This window comes from Triturus cristatus, chromosome 4_2 (assembly GCF_964204655.1).
Source record: "Triturus cristatus chromosome 4_2, aTriCri1.1, whole genome shotgun sequence".
NCBI classification, from domain to species: domain Eukaryota; kingdom Metazoa; phylum Chordata; class Amphibia; order Caudata; family Salamandridae; genus Triturus; species Triturus cristatus.
Genome location: NC_140586.1, coordinates 506023651 through 506048239, shown reverse-complemented (window position 1 = coordinate 506048239; position 24589 = coordinate 506023651). Strand labels below are relative to the sequence as shown.

Here is a 24589-nt window from a genome sequence, read left to right as displayed (position 1 = left end):
TAACCTCTGTAAATAGTGAGACCACAAATGAGACCACAAAAGGAACAACTCTTTGCTTGACTGACTGCTAATGGAGCCTGTGTTGGGTCCTATTGATCAATCGCTTTCAATACATCATTGGTTAAGATCTTTGTGTGTGTAGTGACCGACTGAGGATTAGATATAGGGGTTGATCCCCACTTTTTCTACATCATAAAGGAATTCCAGACTGCTGTTACAGGACTCTCTGAGAGCCTGTCAGCCTGAGAGCCTAAGGAACTGGCTCTAGCACAGTTTTGGGAGGGTAGGGTGTGAGAGGGTAGTAGGGTTTGGCTCAAGGTGGCCAGGGATTTTTTTCTACATTTGACCATTTGGGACAGGAGGGAGAGGACATGTTATGCATGGCTCCCCCATTACTTCTGTGCTTCTGTAAATTAGTCGAAAGCAGGAGCACATGAGTTTGGGGGCCATACATAACATAAGATGGGTATAACGTGAATAGCAGGATGACACTCAGAACCCCGCCGGTAAAAAACATCCCAGGTATTCGATGTTATACTCTATAATTCTATGTGTATATTCACAAATGGCCCCTCTAAAATGTTAGTATCAAGTGTGAAAAAACAGATCTCTTTGGTAACTAGGCACAAATCAGAGATGTATGACTCTTTTGTATTTTCCACTGTGCATGTATGGGGAGATGGACTGAATGTGCAAGGAAAACGGCTCACTGAAATAAGATCTCGCTACTGAACATATATTGGGATGTATGTGTCGAAGGTTTCAATTCCAGTGTTTCTGACACTCCATTCATGATTTGAAGGCTGTACAAGTAATATTGACAGTTATATATGAATGTATCTTTTAATGGACTTGTTCAGTAAAATCTATGCTTGTGTGTTTCTTTATTGCTGAGTACTGTGTTGAAATCCAGAGTAAGTGTTTATTTGTGAAGATGTGAGGTTCACATGCACACTGATGCATAGAGATGTACATACTTGTGTCTCAGGACTCCTTGTCTTTACTAATTGAATTGGCATCTGCAAAACTTCAGAAGCAAACTGGTATTGAAGACCCCCACGGTTCTGCAGTTCAGTCTGAGGAGAGTTAACTCGATTGCTTTTAGTTTCCACAAAAGTGAGCACTTGCCTGAAAGAGAGATAAACAGAAAATGTATGTACTCCCCATTTGCGTTGTCAAGGCCTAGAGCTTGCATAAGGAGGTCACGTAGGGAGAAGTTCCTTAGTGCCACCTATTAGTTTGCCAAATTGCAGATGACCTAAGACACGGCCATTTTCAAGTCTTTAGGAAAATGCTTCAATAGTCAAAATGCTATTTTCCTTCGAGTGCTGAATGCTTTGGATGGTTCACTATGAAAGTTAGATAGTCAAACCCCATTCTCACCTCATTATGCCTTGGATCATTTTAGAATTGTTTGCTGATCATCTGAATTATACACTATTGTATAACCAGTCTATGTGGTAGCATTTAGGAACCAAGCTAATTCCATTGCTCTTGATGTGTGTGTTGGCAAGCAGCAAGTGACATTGCACAATAATTAGAGTATTGCAAGTCCTCACAGCTCCTAAAAGCTACTGCCTTATTATGATCATGTCTTAGGTACAAGTTAACATATGAAAGCATCTATAAATATCTGTTGTTTCAATATTCAAAACAGAAGGCAATAAAGATGGCAGTGTCAGTTGTCCTTTCACTTATAAGCAGAAAAAGAAGCATTTTCAACATTATTTGTTTTATTATGGAGACAAAACTGCATCTAAGAGAAGGACAGTGAGTAGCTGACTCTCAAATGGGAAAGACTTAAACTGCAAACTATTCATTGAATACTTTGTATTTAATGTATAAACGTTTCAGTCTTTCTATTACTAGGAACATGTCTTTGCTGGTTTAGTAGCAAATCACATTATTATGCAAGTTGTTATTAAAATATAGAGCAGGTGTTTAACTGAAAAATAAATTCTCTAAATTAAGTTGAAATTGCTAAATTCATCATTAAGACTGCTATGAACATTTGGGCACAGGATATCTACTTTCATGATGGTCTTGTACAGAACAGCACACAATGAGACTGATGATTATATGAAATACACACACCTGGCTTCCATTACAGCTGCACCATACAGTTCATAGAATGGGGAAAACTGATACACCTGCCGCGCAGTTACTTCAGTGATTAGAGCACCACCATCTCTGGGCTTCATCTTATAAGTAAATGTTGCAGCCCTTCTTAAATTCCTTACAACCTGTGGTAAAAAGCACACACAGTTATCATGAAGAGTAAGAGCCTTAGGAGTAAGTATTGATTTAAGTACAGTATATGTGACATAATCAAACCTTCTGACAAGAAGAGCATTTCTCCACATAGGCCATGCCGATGTTCTTCTCCACTTTTTCCTGGCAGTTGTTCAGGTCCATGGATTTCACAACAATGATTCTATCAGTTCTCTTGTCTTCTTGGATAACGTACCTTGTGTGGCAGACCCCGGTGACTCCAGACTATGGAAATAAGCAGAGAAAGTGAAAATTGATGGGCTACATTCTGGGTATTGGTTTGTCCTATAGCAACATACTCAGAGATAGTGAGATCTGCCAATAATTACATTTTTCTGCCGCAAGTGGTCCATCATGTGATTAAACCTATTGATCCTCAGGCCATGAAACAATAAAGAGTGTTCTTATGATTGACTACCAGCTGGATGTACTTAGATAGATCTCTATAAATCATATTTTCTAAGATATAAGGGATGACACCATGTCTCTGTCAGACGTGTGAGTGCTCCAAATATGTGTGATTACATGACACCCATTCTCTGAAGTCTGCACTGGTTACCACTGGATGCAAGGTATACATGACAAATCAACTGGCAAGAGGTGACCTATGGCCTAAAGGCTAGACTTTGGAACTGAAGAACCAGGTTCAAATCCCAGGGTCAGCTCAACATTATGTGATTATTGGCAAATTGCTTAATCTTAAAAATGTGTAATGTCTGGCTCTCATGAAAAGTACTCTGATGCCCTTGGACCACGTTTGAGCTATTTAAAAAAACCTCTAATTTTTACATTGAAAAAGGTTAGCAAAGCCAGCATGACTGTTGCTCAAACTCTGGAGTCTATGTATATCCAGGTCAACCCAAGTCATGCATTTTGGAGATTAGAAACACCTAATAATATGAAGCCCAAAACTCAAAAATAGTTTTGCACCTTTTTCTGTGTCTGCAGGATGCCAAGTTCCCGCTGGTTTTCTGCTGGAAGTTAATATTCCCTGGTGCATTAATCCTACTGGTTCCATCAAAGAAAAAAAAAAAAAGACTACGAAACCTGGAACACACTAGGTTAGGAAATAGAAGTCTGGATTCAGAACATGTTCTGCCAATGTGGAATAAGAGGGGAACAACACTTTAGGACGGTCTTTGCGGATGTCCCAATGAATCCATGACCACACCCCACTGAATGTATGAACTCAATTGTATGGAAACAATGTGAAAGAAATCCAGTACATTGCTCAACAGATGCCTATGGACAATAGTCTGGGTGGAGAGACTGAATGTTATGGGGGCGTGTAAAATTGTACGAAGCTATTGTCTATGATTTTGGAAGGACACAGGATTTAGTGAAACTAATTGAATTTACAAGGCCCTCTCTACTTCAAATGGTGATGTACCTCTCAGATCCCACTTCCCTAAGCTGATGGTATTTTTTTATCTGTGAGGCAGGCAACCTGTGGAAAACTTTAAGTTACTATTACAGAATTTTGCAGAGTGCTCCATTAATGTGGGCAAGTCATTTAAATATGTATGTAAGAAAGTATTTTCATATGCAGTTACTAAAGGATTGCAATGTTTTGTTTACAATTGTTTTCGAATTATTTGAAACCAACCTCTTGCAAGTCATAGACATTTTGTGTTTTCTTGATGGTGACCTGCAGCATGTTCACGATCCCTCTGTAAATGTTTAGTATAGTTTCAGAAACACCATCAGGGGCGAACATGTTTCCAACACGTCCATTGCTGTACTCAAACTTTACAGGTCTGCTGAGTTGAGCAGCAAGAGCCTGGGTCAGCTTTGAGGAGCGAGTGAAAGGATCCTTGGGCCAGATACCATTGTACTCTTTGATTTCAGGAGATGTGATCTAGAAAATAAAATAGGTATATTTAGGATATGTCTAATGCATTACTATGTATTGTGAAGACAATATAAATGGAAAGTTATGTGCCTTGTGGAACCTGCAGAAGTTTGATGTTCCACAAATGATAAATATGCACTCGCCTATGTATAACACTGTGATCTTCTGTTTGTGATACTAGAGCCATTGATAGGTTTATCCTGAGCACACGTGTATATCATAACTTTATAAAAAATATTATGCAGAAACATAATTTCTTCAGGATTATACTTTTAAGATCAAATCAAGCTTGTGATTATCCTTTTATAAACAATGTCTTTCAGGGTATTGCATCCTAGGCCTTGTGTCTCAAATCACAAGTGTAATTCATGTACCTAACTAACAATTAGCGCTACTTTATAATTATAATTTTTGTACAGCACTTCTGCTACAATTCAAATGTTCTATGGAAGTAGAAAGGCCAATATCCTGTCCATCAGCATGCAGAATTAGGTTTTAAAGTCATTCAAGGCAACAACGCAGACAATATAGAATTATAGCTGGATGGCTGTAAGTAACTATGATGGTTTTATCCAAGGGCTTCTGAAGGAAATCAAACAAGAAAATAGAGCAAAACCTGAGTAGTTTACTATATCATTCAGAATCAAAGGTGAAACGCGTCCCCTTAATAGTCAATTACCTGGCTACAATGTTATGTTATGCATGCTGCGAATATCTCATCCCCTGTTTAGATCATAGATCAGTGGGTGAGGAGTCATGGAAAAGGTATGCACAACATGGCTTTAGCTGCCTCATCCCCCTGTCCCCATGTTATATGTACATAATAAATACCTATGTCTGATCCCCTGCCATTCATTCCTAAACTCTTCTGCTATCTTTCCCCACTGCCACGTTTCCACTCCCAAATATAAAAAAATTAAACACTAGTGCCCTGCTATGTATTACCATAACCCTCTTTTGGTTGTCCCTCTCACCTTCACCCAACTACAAAAAATATACTACCTGGTGTTCTGCAACCCTGTTCCACAACCATTTCTGCCTTCCCCACCGTCACTTGAAGCTGTGCTTTGGAGTGGGTACACTGCCAGCAGTGGTTCTGTGATAGACACATTAGCATGGCTTATAACCCCATGCCAGCTGTTGGTTGCTGCAGACCTGTGGCTGAGAGCAAATTTGTTCCCTGGGGAGCAACAGAGCATGACCCATGTTCACCACCTTCCTCAGGTTTGTGGAAATCCAACAGAAGTTGAATAAGTCTCGACAGGTAGAGGAGCATTATGTGCCCTTCTGCTACTTCAATATATCTCTGGTGACCTGGGTGAGGTGGAGGAACACCAGGAAAACAAGCACTATCACTGGTGGCATAGCAGAGCAAAAACGTATCATAGCAGTCAAAAACTGGATTTTGAATTTAGTATATAGAATATCCACTGTGTAAATAGACTAGTTCCATCTGAAACATCTCTTTTCTTTGCTAAACACCTTACTTGCCAATGATCGTGATTGATTGATAGTATGTTCCCTTTAACACATACTTAAAACTAGGTCATTTCCAACTTTTGCTCTGCTTAAAAAGATCTCAGAGAGTTATCTTTATTATTGCTTTGTGACCAATATGTTACTTTTATGTTAGTATTTATACTTGTATTTGGCCATGGATCCAGTAGGCCGTTTTATCATTAGTAAAGATATACTGTTGGAACAATTCAATTTTACAATATACAAGATTAAAACTAATTTTAGCATATCCAATTGCTATTAACTGAGAAATGATTCAACTGTTAACATTGACTATATCTACACATTAGTTTTACTTTTATCGCTTACACTGTGATTGTAGGAGAGTCTCCTCCCACTGCACCCCCTGTGCCACGTCATCACTGTGCCCTTCACACTGTGCTCATTCCTACCTTGAGGAGATAGGCCTTCTGTGCGAATCCACTGATCTCCACCTTGCAGTTCAGTTTTATTCCAGATCTGGCCAGGCCAGCCTCCGGTAATCCATTCAGGATAATGGCCTCGTACTGGAACACATAGGTCTTACTTTCACTGAAGACGGGTTCTGGAAGAAGACACAGAGATGAGAGCTTAGGTGGCCACTTCACCTGGCATTAATCAACATAATAAGCTGCAGTGAGGTGAAACAAGTGAACACACCACTTATAACCAAAGAAAACATACATACCATAGTTGTACTGCTCACTGCCTGTGGGGAGGAATATCAAACAGAAAGGTAAGAAACCGCTTAGACCCATATTCATAAAAGATCAACTCTATTTTAAAACACTTTACAATATATGAATAAGGATTAGCTTCCTTGACCCTCTACCTCCTTTGCCATAAGTGTTCTAAAAGAAATCTAACTGTACTAATACCCTCTGAAAACATCAAAAAATAAAATTAAGAATCAGAAATATTTTCTAGCCTGCCCCAAATCTTCACAATGAAAGGAGCAGAAGACGATCTTACCCACAAGGCCGAGCAGGAAGGCTAGGATGATTCCCCTCATGGTGGCGGTGAATGGAGGTGACCAGGGGCGCAGCTGCTTTTATAGCAGAAAAAGGGCAGTGTGTGGCTACCTACCAGTTTATCTTGGCAGACGGATCAATTTTTTTATCAAGCTTGGCAAACATTTGCTTTCATTCACTATGACATCAAGGTTTAGCCAAAAATCGGCATGTCGAAATAATTGAAATAATTGTTAGTTTGCACAAGAAGGGACAAACTAAAATAGATTAAATTTGTTTTTGCAAAGATTTGTAAAATGTAGTTGATACACAATGATGAAAGAAATGCATATGTGGTTATGCTGATGGTATTCACTTGAGGTTTTTGGCAGGCCCTCCTGTACACCTATAAAAGGTTGTGATAACCTGGCTCTGGTCGTTCTGACTCGGCCAGACAAGTGTCATCTAAATGATAGTGAATCTAAAGCATTGTGTAAACGACATGACGGCATCGGAGTAGACAGTATTCCCTAAACATATTTTATTTGACACTTTAATAGAATTTTGTGAAAGCATTGACGTTTTTAAGAAAATGTATTTGTGTTTTTAAAAAATAGATATGTGTAGATTATTGCTGCATGCTCTTGAATCTGTAACATTGATACCGTAATAATGCATTATTGTTCAATTGTGGTGCGACAATACCTGCTGCAACAGTAGGAAAGCCACTGCCTTACCACATCAACAAGTGTCATTTAAACAATTAACATTAACAGCCTTTATATGTTAAGGAGATAGCCATGTCAGTACATTTCTTTAATACTCTGTTTGAGTTCAGAATAGGAGGGCAGTATTCAATCAGCATGCTGGCACACATTTTACACAACAAAATTCACTTGCTATAAACTGTTTTCAACAAATTGCAATCTGCATTTTACTGTGCTTTTTCCACAATACATCATCTAAATGTATTCTACATATCTGCAAAAAGAAATTCTCTTGCATATAAGAGTGCAAGTTCCTAAACTTTGCAAGGAAAGTAGATTGAGGGAGACTGTGTCCGCATGTATGAGAGGTATTACCAGAGATTAAAAAAAAACCTTTGCAGAACTGTGCAAATCGTATCAGAGTTCCCTGGACTTGCAATTGAATTATTTCTTTAACTTAATTTCTCTATGAAGTCACATAATTCCTCTGCAACCCGAAATAGGCATAGTCTCACTCCCACAAATTACCTCTAATTAGAAAAATTACCCATGCTTGGTAATACCAAGAAAGTACAAGTAATATTAAACCACTATATATGAGCAACAGATGAAAAATGCTGTTGAGCTAAAAGTTTCTTTTAGAAATATGTTCCTGTTAATGTGAGTCCCTGAGACTATCCCTACAATTCCCAGCAAATAGCAGCAAGCACTGCATTACCAAGCCTTCAAATACAATACAGAAAAACCAGATATATTACAGAAATTCTGCTAAGAGAGCAATCAGCAACAGAAGCAAGTATGTACATAAAGATGTATGCCCTGGCTGGGGATCAATAGAATGCTGAATAGCGAGTAGAGGCCAGGAATATGTTTGAAGACTGCTCACATTAAGACAGGAAGGTTCATATCATGTAGCGTAATTATCCTCTTTTAAGTGATGCCTCGTTAATTTGTTTCTGAATTGCAAGAAGGCAGAGATCGTAAACATTAGAGAGTGTTCTTGATTCAAACATGTGCCCTGTGGGACAGCAATCCACGTCCCTCCCCCTGTATCAGCGCCCAGTCTCAGGAAAAGATTTTCATCCCGGAGGATTCCCTAAAGGGTGTGTTGTTATTTTGTGTTTTTCAAGTTGCACTGCAGGTAAAGAACTGGTCACAGCTACCACACACACCCTTTAAACAAAGCCTCCCACCTCACACTTCAGAGGAAGGTTGTACTATCCTGCCTCAAGGTTCAAGTCTCGGCAGGGACGCTCAACGTCCTGTGATTAAGGGCATATGTACAAGCCCCATTGCCATCACAACATCACTTTCAGTGACGTTGTGGTGGCGATAGGGTCCTCGCCTCATTTATAAGTCAGTTATAAGTCAGCGTTAAGCCACTTAACAAGGCTTAGCGCTGCCTTGTAAATAAGGCACGCTATACTTAGCATGAAAGGGGTGGGTGTTACGGTGGGCGTTCCACCACAACACCCATTGATTTTGTCGCTGACACTATTTACAAGGGCAGCGTAAACACGAGACAGCGCCAAAATTATTACCCGGAAATAGCAGGTCTTAAGTTGGCGAAACGAGGAGAAATGCTTTATTTCTCCTCATTTTTGCTTTTTGCAGCACACATGGAAAGCAAATCGCCTTAGATTGTTTATGTGTAGGGTGGCGACCCTTCCTGCACATAAACAATCCATTAAAAAAATGACATTTTGTAACTTCCATGAGTGCTGCACTAAGCAGCACACATAGTGCAGCACATATAGAAGCGACAAAATCACATTTTAGGATTGTTAATGTGCAGGAAAGAACACATTCCTAAACATAAACAATCCTCCCCTGCACGCAGACACCCTTGCACTATGGTGCCAGAGTGCCTGCATTGGCATTACACTAAGTGTAGCGCCAGAGCAGGGGAAATGCAGGGCTGCACCATATCTTTGTAAATATAGTGCAGGCTTGCGTTTCTGAAGTGGAAGAGTGAGGCGTTAGGCCATGATGGCTAACACTTCACTCCGCCACTTCCTTGTACATATGCCCCTTAATCTCCTCGTGCCTAAAAAAATTAATGTGTCCGTCTGTAACGCAATTAGTGTTCATGTAAAGCGCTCTGATACCTTCAGGGTCGATTTCAAGCTATATAACTGACCCCCTCCCCTAACACCCCCCCAAAAAAAAATACAAAGGATGGTACTTTTTCAACTCAAGCACTTACATGGAGCTTTGTGACGTCAATAAAAACAAGAGGCTTTGTAGGATGCTAGCGGCACAAGCCACGTGCTGGAATGATTTCATGTTCATTTTATTTATATAGTGCATACACCAAAGTGCTATAATCAGTAATAAAGCATAACAGTACATAAAAAAAGAATGAGATAATGTGCAGAAAAAGGCAACTCAGCTGTGCAGAAGGGAAGTAAAAACTGTCAGAGAACGCTTCAAAGAAGATGAGATTTTTGAGAAGACCAGGTGTTCAAAGCAGGGCCGGACTGGTGATTCAGGGCACCGGGCAATCCCCGGGTAGGCTGGAAGGGGTGGGGGCCGGTTTCTTCACAGGGGACCTTTTTTGTTACTTGGGCCGATTTTTTTTAAGTCGGCACCCAGCAACAAAATCAGAAGGCCGTCTTGCCAGGCCTGCGTCTGACTCCATGACAGAGAAACAGAGTCAGTCTCTTCTCTGCACAGGGCACTCTGACCTCTGCTCTTCGGAGCAAAAACACAACTGCCATTGGTGAGGTTATCTCATCTCACGAATGGCAGTGGTGCTTTTTACCCGCACAGACAGAGGGGCAGTTGTTGGGTTGAATTTAGTAGTGCGTGTGCGTCACAGACGCGCTACTAAATTCAACCCAAGTTACCATACCCAGTTACTGCACTGTGCATGTGCACTGCACAGGGACAGGGTGCGCACAGGCCACACCTGCGTACACTTTTGCCACCACACCGCCACCACCACTCGTGACCAGGCACTTAGGCACCTGATCTGCCTTAATGTAGGCAGTGACTTAGGAGGGGGCGCAGATCATTCACTGGTCTGACTCATGCGTCGTGCAGTGCGACGTGCAAATCTGACCAATGATCTGTGCCCCCTCCCCAAATTCGCCTGCCTGCGCTGCAGAGAAGTAAGTTCCTCGGGCCTCCGGCTGGTTCACTTCATATACAACTGGCAAGTTAAGGTAAGTCAAAAAAGTCCCCTTAATAGAAGGTCTGTAAGAGCCAAAGAATTTCATGCATTGAACGTGTGTTTGCTATTTGCACAATGACCCTTTTAAAGGTTAAAATGGAAAAATACATGTTAAATATGCGATATTAGGCTTACTGCCGCTTTATAATGATTTCGCTACTTTTTGGAGCTATTGCCACAGTGCAAATGTAGAAAATAGCTTTTGTTTACACGAAAACATTCCCTTTCTCACAAGCAAGGTGAGTGTGCTAACATTACAGATGTAAACGCAGAACAATACAATAAAACATTGTTTCTGAATGTTATTTGTAATTTAAAGCTGCATTTTCAGTATCATCACCATTTTCTGGGTTTCTAACTCAATTACCTGGCTCTGGTACTACAGCAAGAGATCCAACCAACTGTAAATGAGGCTTAAAGGCCAAATATTTTTGTCAGGGAACTAGTTCGCCAGCACACCAGATGGTGTTTTGGGAGACAAGTCTGGGACGGGTACACAGGGCCAGGGTATATGATTAAGCATGTCTACAAAGCAAAATAGGGGTGTCAAATGCAGGCTGGGTAACATGCACATTTAATGGTGCACTGTGGTGAAACAGCCTCACTATCAGTCAAACATGAGTGTTAGTGGCACTTTAGGGAGTGCTCCTATTTTGAGCATCCTGGTCTTTGACACACAGCCGCGTGAGTCTTCTCTCTGTCCAGTCTGTGCTCAGAACCTGTGCTGCTTTGTGACAGCAACTCCGGGACTGACGCGGGATGGGCGTGCACGTGCAGGATGACAAGAGGTAAGCTGAACAGCTGAAGCTAGCTCTCTAGGTTAATGCACCTTCTGTGGATATCTGTATCTAGTCTGCAGGTCACAGGTTTTGTCCCAGCAGGATTGCTTAATGGTTCATCCAGGGTTGAAAAGATGATTGACATTGCATTCGCGTAATAGGCACATCCATTATTATTATTATATTTTTTTTAAAGAATATACTTTATTTGATTAAAAATATAACCGTAAAAGCAGGACATACATACTACACATATACAAAATAGGTAATTAAAATGACCAATTATATTATATACAAATACGTGTTTTAAAACCAAGTAGCAGCAAAATATTCTTTTAAAAATTGATAATATAACAAAGAAATGAGTGTCACTGTCAAAATCTGAGAAGAAGGCCCAGAGTTGCAAGGAGACCCAGAGAGTGTGAACGTTTCATTAAAACAGCTGTCAAATGTTGGTATCAATGAAGAATCGTCGGGTTTGCATACCCTAGAATTGCAGGCATAGAAAACACAGGGGAGAGCAGAGAGAGGTTTTGTGGGTCTATAGTTTTGTTTTAGTCACATGTAGCCCTCTTTAAAATTGCTACCGGGCCTGCAATTTGCTGGTTCAATTTACGGTATACATGATAAATAAAAATTGTAAAACTTATGTTTAAGGCTGTGTTTTCTGGGTTCAAAGCCACAATGATTGCCTGCCTGCAGGACCGAACTCCAAGTTTATTCCATTCTGGCCTCAATTTTAATCTGCGCTGGGTCAACAGTGCAGGGCAGAGGCATACAACATGCTCCATAGATTCCACCGGGGCCCGCAACCCCTGCACTTTCGGTTATCTGACATGCGAAGCCAGATAGGTAAGTGTATCAGCAGGTGCCATTCCCCCAGTCTAAGCACCATGAATCGCAATTTTAGACACAAAGAATATGTGCAGATATGACGACGGTGATGCCAACTGGTAAGAATTGATTACCGCCCATGCATGCTTGCGTTTGGCAAGAGAATCTTTGTCGATGGTGTGGGACAGGATGCGAATGCGCTTATTGATGCTGGTTTTAAAGGCTGTTTGACTGGGGTTTAGGTTCCAAAGGTCACCTGCTGAAAGTTGCTGTACACATTCATTGAAGACCTTACTGTAGGTCCCACTTAGATTATTAAAGCTAATGTCCGACCATAGCATTGACTCAAGAGACCCAGCTTCAGCCCACCTTAGCTTATGGCACAGATTTAAGTAGGCACCTAAGCTGGAGATTTCATAGTTTAAAAGGCCCAGTTCTAGTTTAATTTGTGCGGCGGAGGCAGATTTTGGCATATGAAAAACACTTTTATAAATCTTGGTCACGTGTTGATTTAATGCTGTGATGATTTTTCCCCTGAAAATTTCAATACCGTATGACAGCGTGGGGCCAACTTTGGCTTTCATGACTTCCATCATTGGGGTTAGACTCGGACCCATCAGTTTTTTTAGAGCTTTGAGAAGTTCAATCGGAGAGCTGTGGCTTTCATTGAAATGTCGCTAAGGTGTTTGCGAAGGTGCCCCCGGAGTCAAAATTAACCCCCAAGTATTTATAGGATTTTCCTACAACAAGACCATAATTGTTGTACGACCTGCCACCACCTCCATAACGTTTTCTGCCGAATATAACCACTTGGGTTTTCTTTAAGTTAACCTCTAGGCTGTTCTTGTAGTTTATTTAACAATCGTTGCAGCCCTACTCGGGTAAGACTGAAGAGAGGAAGGTCATCGGCATACAAAAGATTACTTAACTGCACACCACCGATCTTAGGGGAATGGCTATTTGTCTCGTCCAGTTCGGCTGAGAGGTCGGCAATAAACAGGTTAAAGAGCAGATGGGCTAGCACACACCCCCGTTTAACTCCTCGTGTTGTTGAAATTTTTCGAGACAGATGTGTGCCAGTACCAAGCTTAATTTGAATCCAGGTGTTAGTGTGTAATAGGACAATGGCCTCCAGTAGTTTGACCAGGATTCCCCATTTCGTTAACTTTGCCCAGAGTGCTGCACTGGGGACCCGGTCAAAGGCAGCTTTAAAATCAACGAAACAACAAAAGACCAGCTTAGATGAAATAAGCGATTTATCAATAAGTATTGATAATGCCAGTAGATTGGACGTTGTACCTGAGTTTGCAGTAAAGCCTGTTTGTTTTTTTGGAATCAGACCTTTGTGGTCAGCCCAGGAGCTCAATTCTTGAAGTAAGATGCTCGCAAAGTGCTTTGCCTCATTGTCCAGTAAGGCTATCAACCTATAGTTGTTTGGGGATGAATAGGCGCCGGACTTATATATTGGGTGAATTACTGCATCTCTCCAAGAGTCTGGTATGGTTGAACAACTCAGCACAGATCTAAAGAGGGTTGCTAATTGTTGTGTCCAATAGGGAACATTCATTATCCATTATTAAAGCGCCTTTATACTTGGGCAATAAAGCGCTCTAGGAGCATTGCTTTATTGGAACAGAAGAGTACATCGGTGTAGACCAATGTTGTTCTCAGCAGCATGTCTATAACAACAAATTGTTACTTTTAATAAAAACACAATCTTTCAATTTAAGTTTGTTCACGAGGCAATCATTTCGTGACAGCGTGTGTTTAAAAAAATTCTCAACAAATCGGAACAAAAATATATCGCACCAGATTGATCACAATAATCTTTCAGGTTATAGTTATACATTCTTGTTCAGTTTATTACTCTATGGACATAAATGATCACAGTGTCCTATTTGATGTTTATTGCACTTGAAAATACTGTGAACAGACACATCCAGATTTTAGAAGTCTTTTTCACTACCGCAAATTAATGACCACTACCACGCCCGCATATTATCAGTGGGTTTGAGGAGAACTTTGTGTTAATTGAAACTGATAGGCTTGAGTGAAAATTTTCTGAGTTAACGAAAATCATTGTTATGAATGTCCCAAGTAACCATAAACTAGGAATGATCCATGATGAAGTGCATGTAAATGACATATGGAAAAAGCATATAAGTCTTGAATATATATAAGGGTGTTACACCTGACATCTTTTGGCATGTTTCCCCTGTCTTTTTGCTTTCTGACCTCCTGGTTTTGATGGTTTAGTATCTCTGCGCACTTTTCCACTGCTGTTCAATGTTAAAGTGCAAGTACTCTTGTATAAATTACGATATGAACTGGTGTTTCCATGATTGGCATATTTGATTTACTAAGTAAGTCCCTAGTAAAGTGCACTGGGGGTGCCAGTGCTTGTACATCTAATGCTGCTGGCGGGCCAGCAGCACTTATTGTGCCACCCACTTAAGTAGCCTATTTAAATATGTGTCAAACCTTTGCACAATTGTTTGAGGTTAAGTGCATTTTTAAATGTCTTTATACTATTATATATCAAGAATAAATCCGTTATATTGAAATTCATGTTTCGTGCTCGACATGTCATTTTTTGGTGTTCACTTTAGGAATGTCTGACTGGGTATCCTGGTGCACCATAAGCTCATCATTTACTATGCTTTTAAAGTTAATAAAATTAAATTTGTATTTAAAAATACATTGTTTTGGCCTTTCTGTCTCAAAACATTTTCTTGGGAGGAGAACTCCCCAAAACTTTCCCTGGTAGTGGTCGCTCACTGCACTTGCTCACGACACACCGAATGGGGCTAGGTCTCACTTATACTTTGTGCTCTCTGATTCACTACATTTGTGTCTATTTTTGGTACTCTATGTAAGAATGTCTATGGGTACATATGTCTGGGTAACCTGGTGCTCTTGAAGGTCATCATTTACTATTTACTGTGCTTTGAAAGTTAATATAGTTAAATATGTAATGAAAAATGTGCTGTAAAATGCAACATTTTGGTCTGTCTTTTTCCAAAATTTTGTGGGGGGAGAACCCCCCCAAACCCCACTAGTAGTGGTCAGGTCCGCTTGCTGTGCTCACTCGCTACGCGCCACACAGGGGCTGGTCTTTAAAAATTTGCCAGGGCTGCTTTCAATTCCCAGTACGGCCCTGGAAGGCAGGGGTATTTAATGTCAGTGTGCATGTTCTTCCAGATTCTAGGGCCATACGTGAAGAAGGCTAGCCTTCTGGTTGTTTCATTGTTGTATTTCTTCATCTTCTGTGCATCCATGTCTTGTATCCTAGTCCGGCATTCTTTGCCAAGATAAATAGTTTCTGAGTCAGGTAATCAGGAATATTATTTCTGATGTATTGTAAGTAATGTCACTGGCCTGGGTAGAAAGTGATTGTATTCCTTTAGGGTTCAGGGGATATAGTCAAACTTCTTCAAGCACGTGGCGAGATGAGAAGTAGTATGGAGGATACCTTTCAAGTGTTTCAGTGTAGTTTTGTGTAGCTCACTGTGCAGAGCGTTGCCTGCATTCAGATGTGGGAGGCCAAAGTTCACACTGTTGTTCAGAAGTCAAAAGAGACAACAAGTTACTAAAAACAATGGAAATGTAATATAACACTGAAAGCAATTCAGTTGAATTGTAAATTAAATGGTGGATATAAGTACCAGGTTAAAATAATATATATGGAGTTAACCTGGGAAACCATTGTCAGTCTTAGGAAAGTTTAAACATAAGGGCAAATTTATGAAGGTTTTGCATCACCCTTGCACCACAAAGGGGGTGCAAGTGTGAGGCAAAACCCAAGTCAGATTTATCAAGCCTTGCAAGTCCACCTTGTGTGGGTCTGCAGGGCTTGATACATCCAGAGCCCAAATTGTTGTGTTGCGTTACTCTTCCCCAGGGAGCCATTCCATGGGTGGAGTGCTGGTGTTCCCACGCATCCACCAACCTAGGAATGCATCAAAATGCTTTGCCTCTGCAGGGGAGGAGTAACAAGGAAAATGATGTGTTTATTTCTCCTTGTTTTTCCTCTTTGTATGTGTACTGCATTCTGTTTTTGTTGTCCCTACCTGCACAAAAACTCTCCTGCTTACAACATAGGCACCATTGCACCATGGTGCAAGGGTGTCTGTGTTGCGCTTTGCAGCACACTGTGAGCCGGTGCTTAGAAATGACAGGAATGTGCTGTATATTCCTGCCTTTTCCATATCATGCAGCGCAGTCCAGCTAGATGACTTGCTGCCTGCCCTGCTTGATTTCTTAATGAATACGTCAGGGAATTTCTAAACAATGAGGTGTAGACTTTCAGAATAGAGTCTTTTGGACTGTTTGCCAGAATGAGCAGAGGAATTTCACCATTTCCTTTCATGGAAGCTTGTTCTTGTGCATAAGGCAGAGGTCCTTATTGAGAGTGACTATTCACTTCATAGTGAAGACAATGTTAGGGACTGAATTCTTGATTTACACCTTGGCAGAGAGGCCCAGTAGCCTTCTTCCTCTGAGGTACTGCGATCCAGTTACCAATCTCAAAGCATTGATGGAGGTGAAGATAGCATTAATCATATAGAGGTATTCATGTTTCTGCCATTAAAAGCAACCCAGTCCCCCTCCATATAAGGATCAGGTTGCCGTACTCAACACTTGATTATCACATGTTCTGTCACGGTGGTTTGGGAAACGGTGAGAGAATGTGATGACACATGTTTCAAATCATATGTGATATATCTACAGATGTGTGATAGAAATACTAAACATTACACAGCAGCAACAGTGAAGGCCAAAGTCTTCTGTTAATGTGGAAATACTTCACACATTCTGTATTGTAAAGTTCTGCGTGCCAATGTACCACGCCATTTCATCCTCTGAATCTAATGTCAGTCTTATGTGTTGCACAGTAAAATGAGTTCTAAGGTCTGCATGTTTTGTGACATGAAATTAAACACCAATGTATGCATCCAAACCACTTACTACAGCGTAGCGGATCAGAAGCGAAATAGCGAAGTTCACAGGTGGCGATTTCAAAATATTGGTTGATTGGTTTGCTGCTGAATTGCCACGGTTGTTTTGGTTGTGAGCATATTGCAGACTATCTGGAGGTAAGCCCCAATGTATTTATAATAGAATATAAACCTGGAAAACGCCTTGTCAACTATGGAAGATGAATTATTTGAAGGAATCAGTGGTGCTGACCCTGAATGTGTGATGCACTGCCCTCCAGCACACACTTCACTCATCGCCTAGGGTAGTGAACAAATACTGCGATATACAGAAAATTGCTGCATATGAAAAGAGGGCAAAGTAGCCCGTAAAGTAACATATAAACATAAGAGAGTTTGTCTCTGGGCAACACAGATATGTCAGTTTTACAGCAGTTTCAAATCAAGTTCTTTCTGCAGGGTAAAAAGACTCAGGCAAATAAATTGGTGGTAGCATGTATTATCTCTCTTGTCCCATCTATATTGCTTGGTATGTGGGTTTTCACCTCTCAGAGAGGTTGGAGACTTGTTTCAACCCACAGGAGCAACCTTTACTTCAGTGCTGGTTAGTCTCCTTGAAAGGAACTATATAACAGTCATTAAAGATTTGAGCAAGACTGAAAGGGAATGTGTTTAAGAGCTGACTATGTAGTGTTCCCACATTATGGGGGGCGTGGCTAGCGAGCCACTATGGCGGACGTAACTTGCTAGCGCTCCGCATTGCATCCCTTTGTTATACTGACTGAAATCCTGCACTGACCCATCCGTTTCAGTAAATGTGGGGAACGCATTGATATTGACCTGCGGTCCCTGTTGATACCCTCAAATCACATTGCAGCCGGACGGGAGTTACAGAATGGGTGAGAGACGCCATGCGGCCTATCCGGAGAGGTGCAAGGAGGGGAACTGAGGCCTAGTCAAGGCGTGATTGCGGTAGCCACACGAACCAGCTGCAACACGGCGAGAACCACTGCCGCAATCCCTGGGGTGCTACCCGGAGACCTCGGGACGGTAGCAGCTGCATCCTCCGAGCCCACTGGAGACCTGAGCGGTACTCCACAGGACACGCCTCAAGTCTTTCAGTGAACCTGCTTCCCCGCCATCTGTGGGTGGGGGTCTGCAGACTGCCTCTCAGGACGGCAGCCATACCAACGCGAAATCGGAGTCGAGGGTGATTCAACGCTGACCCTGCGACAAGACGCATTCTAGCGCAGAAGATTGCTTCATCTCCACCCTGGTAGCTGAACCATGAAAGGCAGCGAGCAAGACCACACCATGAAGGCCTAACTGTCACAGTGGCCGAAACTGAGGCGACGCGCCCCTGAAAACCAAGGCCCGCGTTGTCAAAACAACCCTAGCTGCTCACTACTGCGAAATTCAACATCGAGTGCCACTTACATTACACTGACATCGCGGTGAGTGGTGACCGAGTCTGGTGGGTCTGGCAACGTGACGAGGCGCAAACTGGTCCTGGACACTACCAACTGCGACCTTGTGCTGCGGACTACCCAGAACAACCCGCTGCTGATAAAGCCGACGACCGCACTTCCACAGCAGGTAAGCTGCTTGGCGCCCTCCTTCCCTGCTCTGTGCGAGTGCCTCTTCTGGGCCTTTGGTCCACCCTGCTGCCCTCCATGCTGGGAGTCCCCAAGATTGCCCCTCGAAACAGTGCACGCTTGAACCTTGAACTGAATGTCTAGGCAACAACCGGGCACACCGGACAACCTGACGGACGCTCCTGTAATCACACACCTTGCGCCCGACTTACGGCGCTACCCAATAGGTGACCCAAGACTACCATTATTGAACTTTGCGTGATCTCTCTGCCTGCCACTTCCGAGGAACTAAGATGGCTGGAGCTGCACTGCACCGGAGGAACAGCGGGGGTGGAATTCATGGCCAAACCTTGAAAAAGGAAGCGGAGTGCACAGACGTAGACACTAGACCTGTGCAAGTACGTGCCCACAGTGACTGGGGCCACGGCGGGAGCTGGGGAAGTCCCATTGACGAGCAGGGTGTAGTGATCTATACAGAGGGCTCTACACCTGGGGGTTTACCTGGCGGGTGGCTGGCACGATGAACTAGAGTAATAGATCAGCCGGGCCCCTGGAAATTCAAGACAAACACCTCTAGGTCACGAACGCCACAGAAGTGGCAACCAGGCAACGCAATTGCTGGGGACATCACACATGAAGCACTAACAGGGAATCAAGCGTCATATCAACCAGAAGGGACCCAAATCCCCCTCTCCCCCCTCCCGTGGTGTGTGCAGAGACTGGTAGAGACTACGCAGGGTGACATCCCTCTGAGAGATGTCTGGGACTCGTGGAGGTCCTGACAGCTGGCAGGCTATGCAACGGGACTAAGAATACTGAGACAAGCCTACTACAAAAGGCAGAAACAATCGCAATGGACCGCACTCTGCTAGCCCCTCCTCCGGGTCGCCCCTGGGGAAGCTGGTACATGGAGTTCTTGAGTGGTTCACCCCAGTGGGTGCAAGTCAGTACTTGTTGAACTGATGATCTCTAACATGAAGTTCTTGAGTGGTTCACCCCAGTGGGTGCAAGTAAGTACTTGTTGAACTGATGATCTCTAGACCCGATACATGTCCCGGGTTTTAAAATATCGCCCGAGACATGGCTCGGGTTTCGGGATAAACTTCCCTCCTCAGTAGAGAAAATAGTTAGGCGTGGAAAAGAGGGCCGCCAAACAACCGTCAAAGGCCTCGTTGCCCGCACAGGCACGCAGGTGCGTCGTCCAGGAGCTCGTCAGCTCAAAGCTCAAGGGAGCCATATTTTACTACAAAAGGCATCGCAGACAACGGAACTGACGCCCCGCCTTGGGGCAGTGGCAGGACCAGTGACATTCCGGGGTCTGAGCTGGCCCCTGGCGGCCTGCCACGCGGAGTCACCCGTGTGGGCACGTGGGACATGAGTGGACCTGCCCTGAGACCTGCAGACACTAACTAGCGATGAGCAGACACAACGCGCAGGCATAGAAATGTGCCACAGACTACTCACACCTTTGAAGTTGAAACACGTCATTTGGGAGGCACCGAGACCACACAGTGGGGTGAATCTAGATGCCCACAGTGGTGCCAGTGACAAACGCTCCCAATGAGCCTCCCACAAGTGCAGCACGCAGTATAGGCCCAGGAGCCAGGCCACGAGATCAAGAGAAGCACCACATTGCAGTTGCCCGGAGCAGGTGAATGCCTACTGCGCAACAACTGGTAATGGACCGACTGCGCGCACGCGTGCCAGTAACCCAGAGACACCGCGCACAAGAGGGGAAGTGAGCGGAGATCCATTAAATACGTCGCTTGTGGTCAAGCTGGATTCAGTGTTGGCGGCAGTCGAAAAAATAGGGGGCCACCCTAGAACAGACAAAGTTGTCCCTCGAATCAAGGGTCGACAAGGTCACATCGGACTTCACCCTGTTATGTGCCGACCACCATAATCTATCCGAACGGGTTCACCAGCAAGATCAATCGCTAATGGAATTGAAACCCATCACTCAAAGCCACATGGCTGTGCTGCAGGACATCCTAGACCATATGCATGCTCTAGAGGACAAATTCGAAGACGCTGAAGGGTGTTCCCGCCGCAACAATGTTTGCGTCGTGGGGCTTCTGAAGGGGGACTCTATCCTGAACAATATACTGAACGATGGCTCCAACACATACTGCTCCTGGGAACACTGTCAGCACACTTTGCAGTCACATGGGCCCATCGGGTGCCGGCTCATAAATCACCGCCAGGGGCCAGGCCACGCCCATTCCTATTAAAGCTACTAAATTACCGGGACAGAGATGCCATCCTGCGCGAAACGCGGAAAATTAAAGACCTTAAGGTCGGCAGCAGTTCCATCATAGTACAGAGACGCAGGAGTACCTATGCAGCTGTGAAACAAAAACTCAGCAAGCTGGAAATCACCTACCCCCTCCTGTTCCCTGCCAAACTGAGAATAGTGGGAAATGGCGTGGTCCGCTTCTTTGAGTCGCCAAAGAGGTATGGGACTGGCTGGAAGAGTTGGGGAGATGGACTGGATCTCAGCCCTTGAACACGGAACTCATCAGAGCTGCAGGCCGGCGGACAAGACGATGAGGGAGGCGTGGGAAGATTGAAAACATGAAATCAACAACAACGGCACCAAGCCCGGAACAGAGGAGAAGGGAGAGACAAGGAGCCCTCGAGGTCGTCGTGGAGCTTGCCGCCACGATACATTGGGAGAGCCAAGAGGAGCTATCCTCCGAAACAGCGACAATTGGTGGCTCTTAGACCCCCAGACAAGACGACTTAGATGGCGCATATATGCCGGCAGTCACCCCGCAGACCGCTGATGACAATATTTTAGAGGCTACAGACGCCAGGCACTGAATCGAAGATTTTTCACGCAAGTAGAGACTCACTTAAACTGTTATCAGAGACGATACCCATCAATTGTTGCTGAGAGCGCTATAGCTGCCCTAGATATAGGCAAGCACATTAAACATGTAACACAAACGCGCAGGCCTAGCACGCAGCCACAATGATACGCTTCCTAGAGCAATAGCTCGATAGCCGGACTCTTGCCAACAGGACAGGGATCCGAAGCCACTAGAGTGGGATACATACACCACCGGTCCCAGAAACCGGGAGGCTGTCCTCACACGCCTTGTTGGGCTAACATCTCCTAATAAACAGTACACTCGACAGACGCACAACATGCACCGGCGCGTACGCACTGAGCGCGTGCCAAACACCCAGTTATGGGGCAAATTAAGGGTGGCCCCCTTTCACATAAGATAATGCGAGGGTTGGCAACATAACCCCTCCATGGACATATTAGGAACTTATGACACACAGACAGAGGCTCCACAAGATACGCGCATCAATTTGGATGGTGGGTGGCAAAACGAGAACATAAAGGGAACAACTGTAAAATAGTCTAGCACAAGGCACACATACCCCTACCAGAAGTTACACTGGACTAGTTTCTGTCACTGTTGGACAACGTTTGGACGGACATATCCATAGAGTTCGCCCCATATCGTTACGTGAGTTAATGTTTAGCCTGAAGTTTGGTTTTGTACGGCAACCCCGTGGATCTCCACATGCACCACATACTCCAATGTATACTGCTTGTCTCGCTCCCCTCCCAACAGACATAATTGCCAGACATGATGCACAATAATATACTCACATGGAATATGCGAGGCATGCACACACCCACGCGCCGATACTCAATTTTCGCTTACCTACAGCGCCACTCGGTCGGCATAGCCCTACTACAAGAAATGCACATGACACACACAGAACTGGACAAGCTGTGCAGAAGATGGAGAGGCCAGGTTTTTGGGACTACACACTCGGCACACGCACGGGGCACATTGATATGGGTATGGGCAGCGGTCCCGTTTGTGCAAGAAGAATTTGTATTTTTTTGTATTTCTTGTATATATATATAGCACAAAACTGTCACCCGACGGGTATCCTGGCGTTGTGACTTGCCCAGATGACATTGTGCATGAAGATAGCCTATTTAGCGATGCGGTATGCTCAGTATGCTAGTTCTTAGGGAAGAGCCATGTCTTTAAGCTCTTTCTAATTAGGAGCAAATATTTGATTTGCCTAATGTTCAGGGGAAGGTCATTCTAGAGTCGTGAGGCTGCTGTCCCAAAGGCTCTATCACCTGTCCTGGTCCTCTTAAATCTAGTGGTGGTTACCAGATTTGCGTTTGATGAGCGTAGGTTTCTCCCAGGAATTTACCAGGTGAATTTCTCCTGCATGAATATTGGACCTAGGCCGTGTACTGCTTTGAACACCATACAGAGAGATTTAAAATGAATTCTCTCATTTATGGGCAGCCAGTGAAGGTCTTTTAGAGCTAATGAATTTGAGGACCTACGCTGCCTGTTTAACGCCAGTTTAGCTGCTATAGACTGGATCCTCTGTAGTTTCCGTAGTGCTGATTGTGGTGCTCCCAAATACAGGGAGTTACAATAGTCCAACCTGCTCAGTATTAGACTCCTCACCACCAGGGGTCTGGAAGTGGTGGGCAGGTGTGGGAGGATCTGGCGCAGTGCTCTTAGCAAGGAGAAGCAGGTACCGAATGTTTTATTGACTTGTGATTCCAGTTGGAGGTTGTCATCCATTAAAACCCCAGGGTTACACACTGTTCTGGCTGGGGTCAGTGGTTTATCCGAAGGGGTGAGTCTAAATTCGGCGCGTTAAGGATGAGCGATTTTGGCCGCTGAGCAATATACTATCTCAGTTTTTTCTCCGTTAAATTGTAAGGAGTTTTTCCTAAGCCAGCTGCAGGTCTTGAGCATGCACTCCTGAAATTTCTCAATAGATACTGCCTGGTTTCCTTCCAGAGAGAACACCAGTTGCGTATTGTCTGCATAATTGACTAGGTCGATGTCCAAGGACTTAATAATTGGGATTAAAGGGCGCAGATAAATATTGAATAGAATTGGGCTGATTGTTGAGTCCTGTGGCACCCCATGTCACACGGAGGTTTTGGGAGAGGTAAACCGTGGAATAGTTACCACCTGTTGCCTGCCCGTCAGAAATTATTGCAGCCACTTTAGCGCCCGTCCTTTCACGCCAATGTCCTCTAGTTATTTCAACAGGATTATGTGATTTACCGTATCGAATGCGGCTGACATGTCCAGTAATACCAGTACGGACAGATTGCCATTGTCGGCTCACATTCTTATGTTATCCAGGACCGTCGCTAGGGCCGTTTCCGTTCCATGCCCTGGTCGGAAACCGAATTGATCCTTATCTAGCAGTTGATTTTCTTCTAGATAGAGGGACACGGTTTTACTAACTACCCGCTTCAGAATTTTTACTGGATACGGTAGAAGAGATATTGGTCTAAATCTCGAAGGACAGTTATGATCAAGTGATGGCTTTTTGAGCAACGGGGTAACTTCTGCCTGCTTCTAGACCTCCGGGACGGTTCCCCTTTCTAATGACTGACAGCAAAACTGCCGCAGCCAGGGAAATAGTTCCTGCTGGAACTCTTTCCAGATCGCCTGCGGAAGGGGGTCCAAGGGGGACCCGGAGGAGACGGTTAGGGCTAAGTTGTTAAATATATCCTCAGTGGGGATATGAAAGCACACTAAAGTGGGTGGCAGATAGTCCTTAAGTGTATCTTTCTGTTGCTCTGTTGCTAATCTCGTGGGAGATTCCTTTTCCTCATCAGGGATGCTATTATTGTTGGAGTTTAGACCGCTAACTATCTTGATAATTTTTTCGTCACAGTAGGTAGCGATATTGTCGCAAAATGCTGGTGTTGCGGTTACTTTATTGCCGGTACACGCTGGATTGGAAAGGTCCTTTATGATGGTGAAGAGCGTTTTTGTGCTATTAGGTGCCTGCAGAATTGTTTTAGCATAGTACTATGCTTTGGCCCTTGAAATTGCTTCCTTATATGAGGCCTGTAATGATTTCAGCTTTTCTTTATCCGCTTCCTCATCTGACCTTCTCCATATCCTTTCGGCTCGTTTACGTTTTTCCCTCATTAGTTTTAGCTCTTCATTGTACCAAGGAGCTGAGG

At 43.7% G+C, this 24589-nt stretch overlaps 1 protein-coding gene across 1 annotated transcript in view; it reads right to left on the bottom strand.

Annotated features, from left to right (window-relative positions):
• Positions 1–6678, bottom strand: part of LOC146834626 (vitellogenin-A2-like) — a 46456-nt gene extending 39778 nt beyond the window's left edge. The window contains exons 1-7 of the mRNA XM_085602099.1: positions 6593–6678; positions 6309–6329; positions 6034–6185; positions 3878–4129; positions 2335–2496; positions 2095–2243; positions 978–1128 (exon numbers count right to left, since the gene is read on the bottom strand). Coding sequence (XP_085458225.1) covers positions 978–1128; positions 2095–2243; positions 2335–2496; positions 3878–4129; positions 6034–6185; positions 6309–6329; positions 6593–6632 — 927 coding nt within the window. The 5' untranslated portion in view covers positions 6633–6678. The remainder of the gene's footprint in view (positions 1–977; positions 1129–2094; positions 2244–2334; positions 2497–3877; positions 4130–6033; positions 6186–6308; positions 6330–6592) is intronic.
• Positions 6679–24589: the final 17911 nt, after the last annotated feature.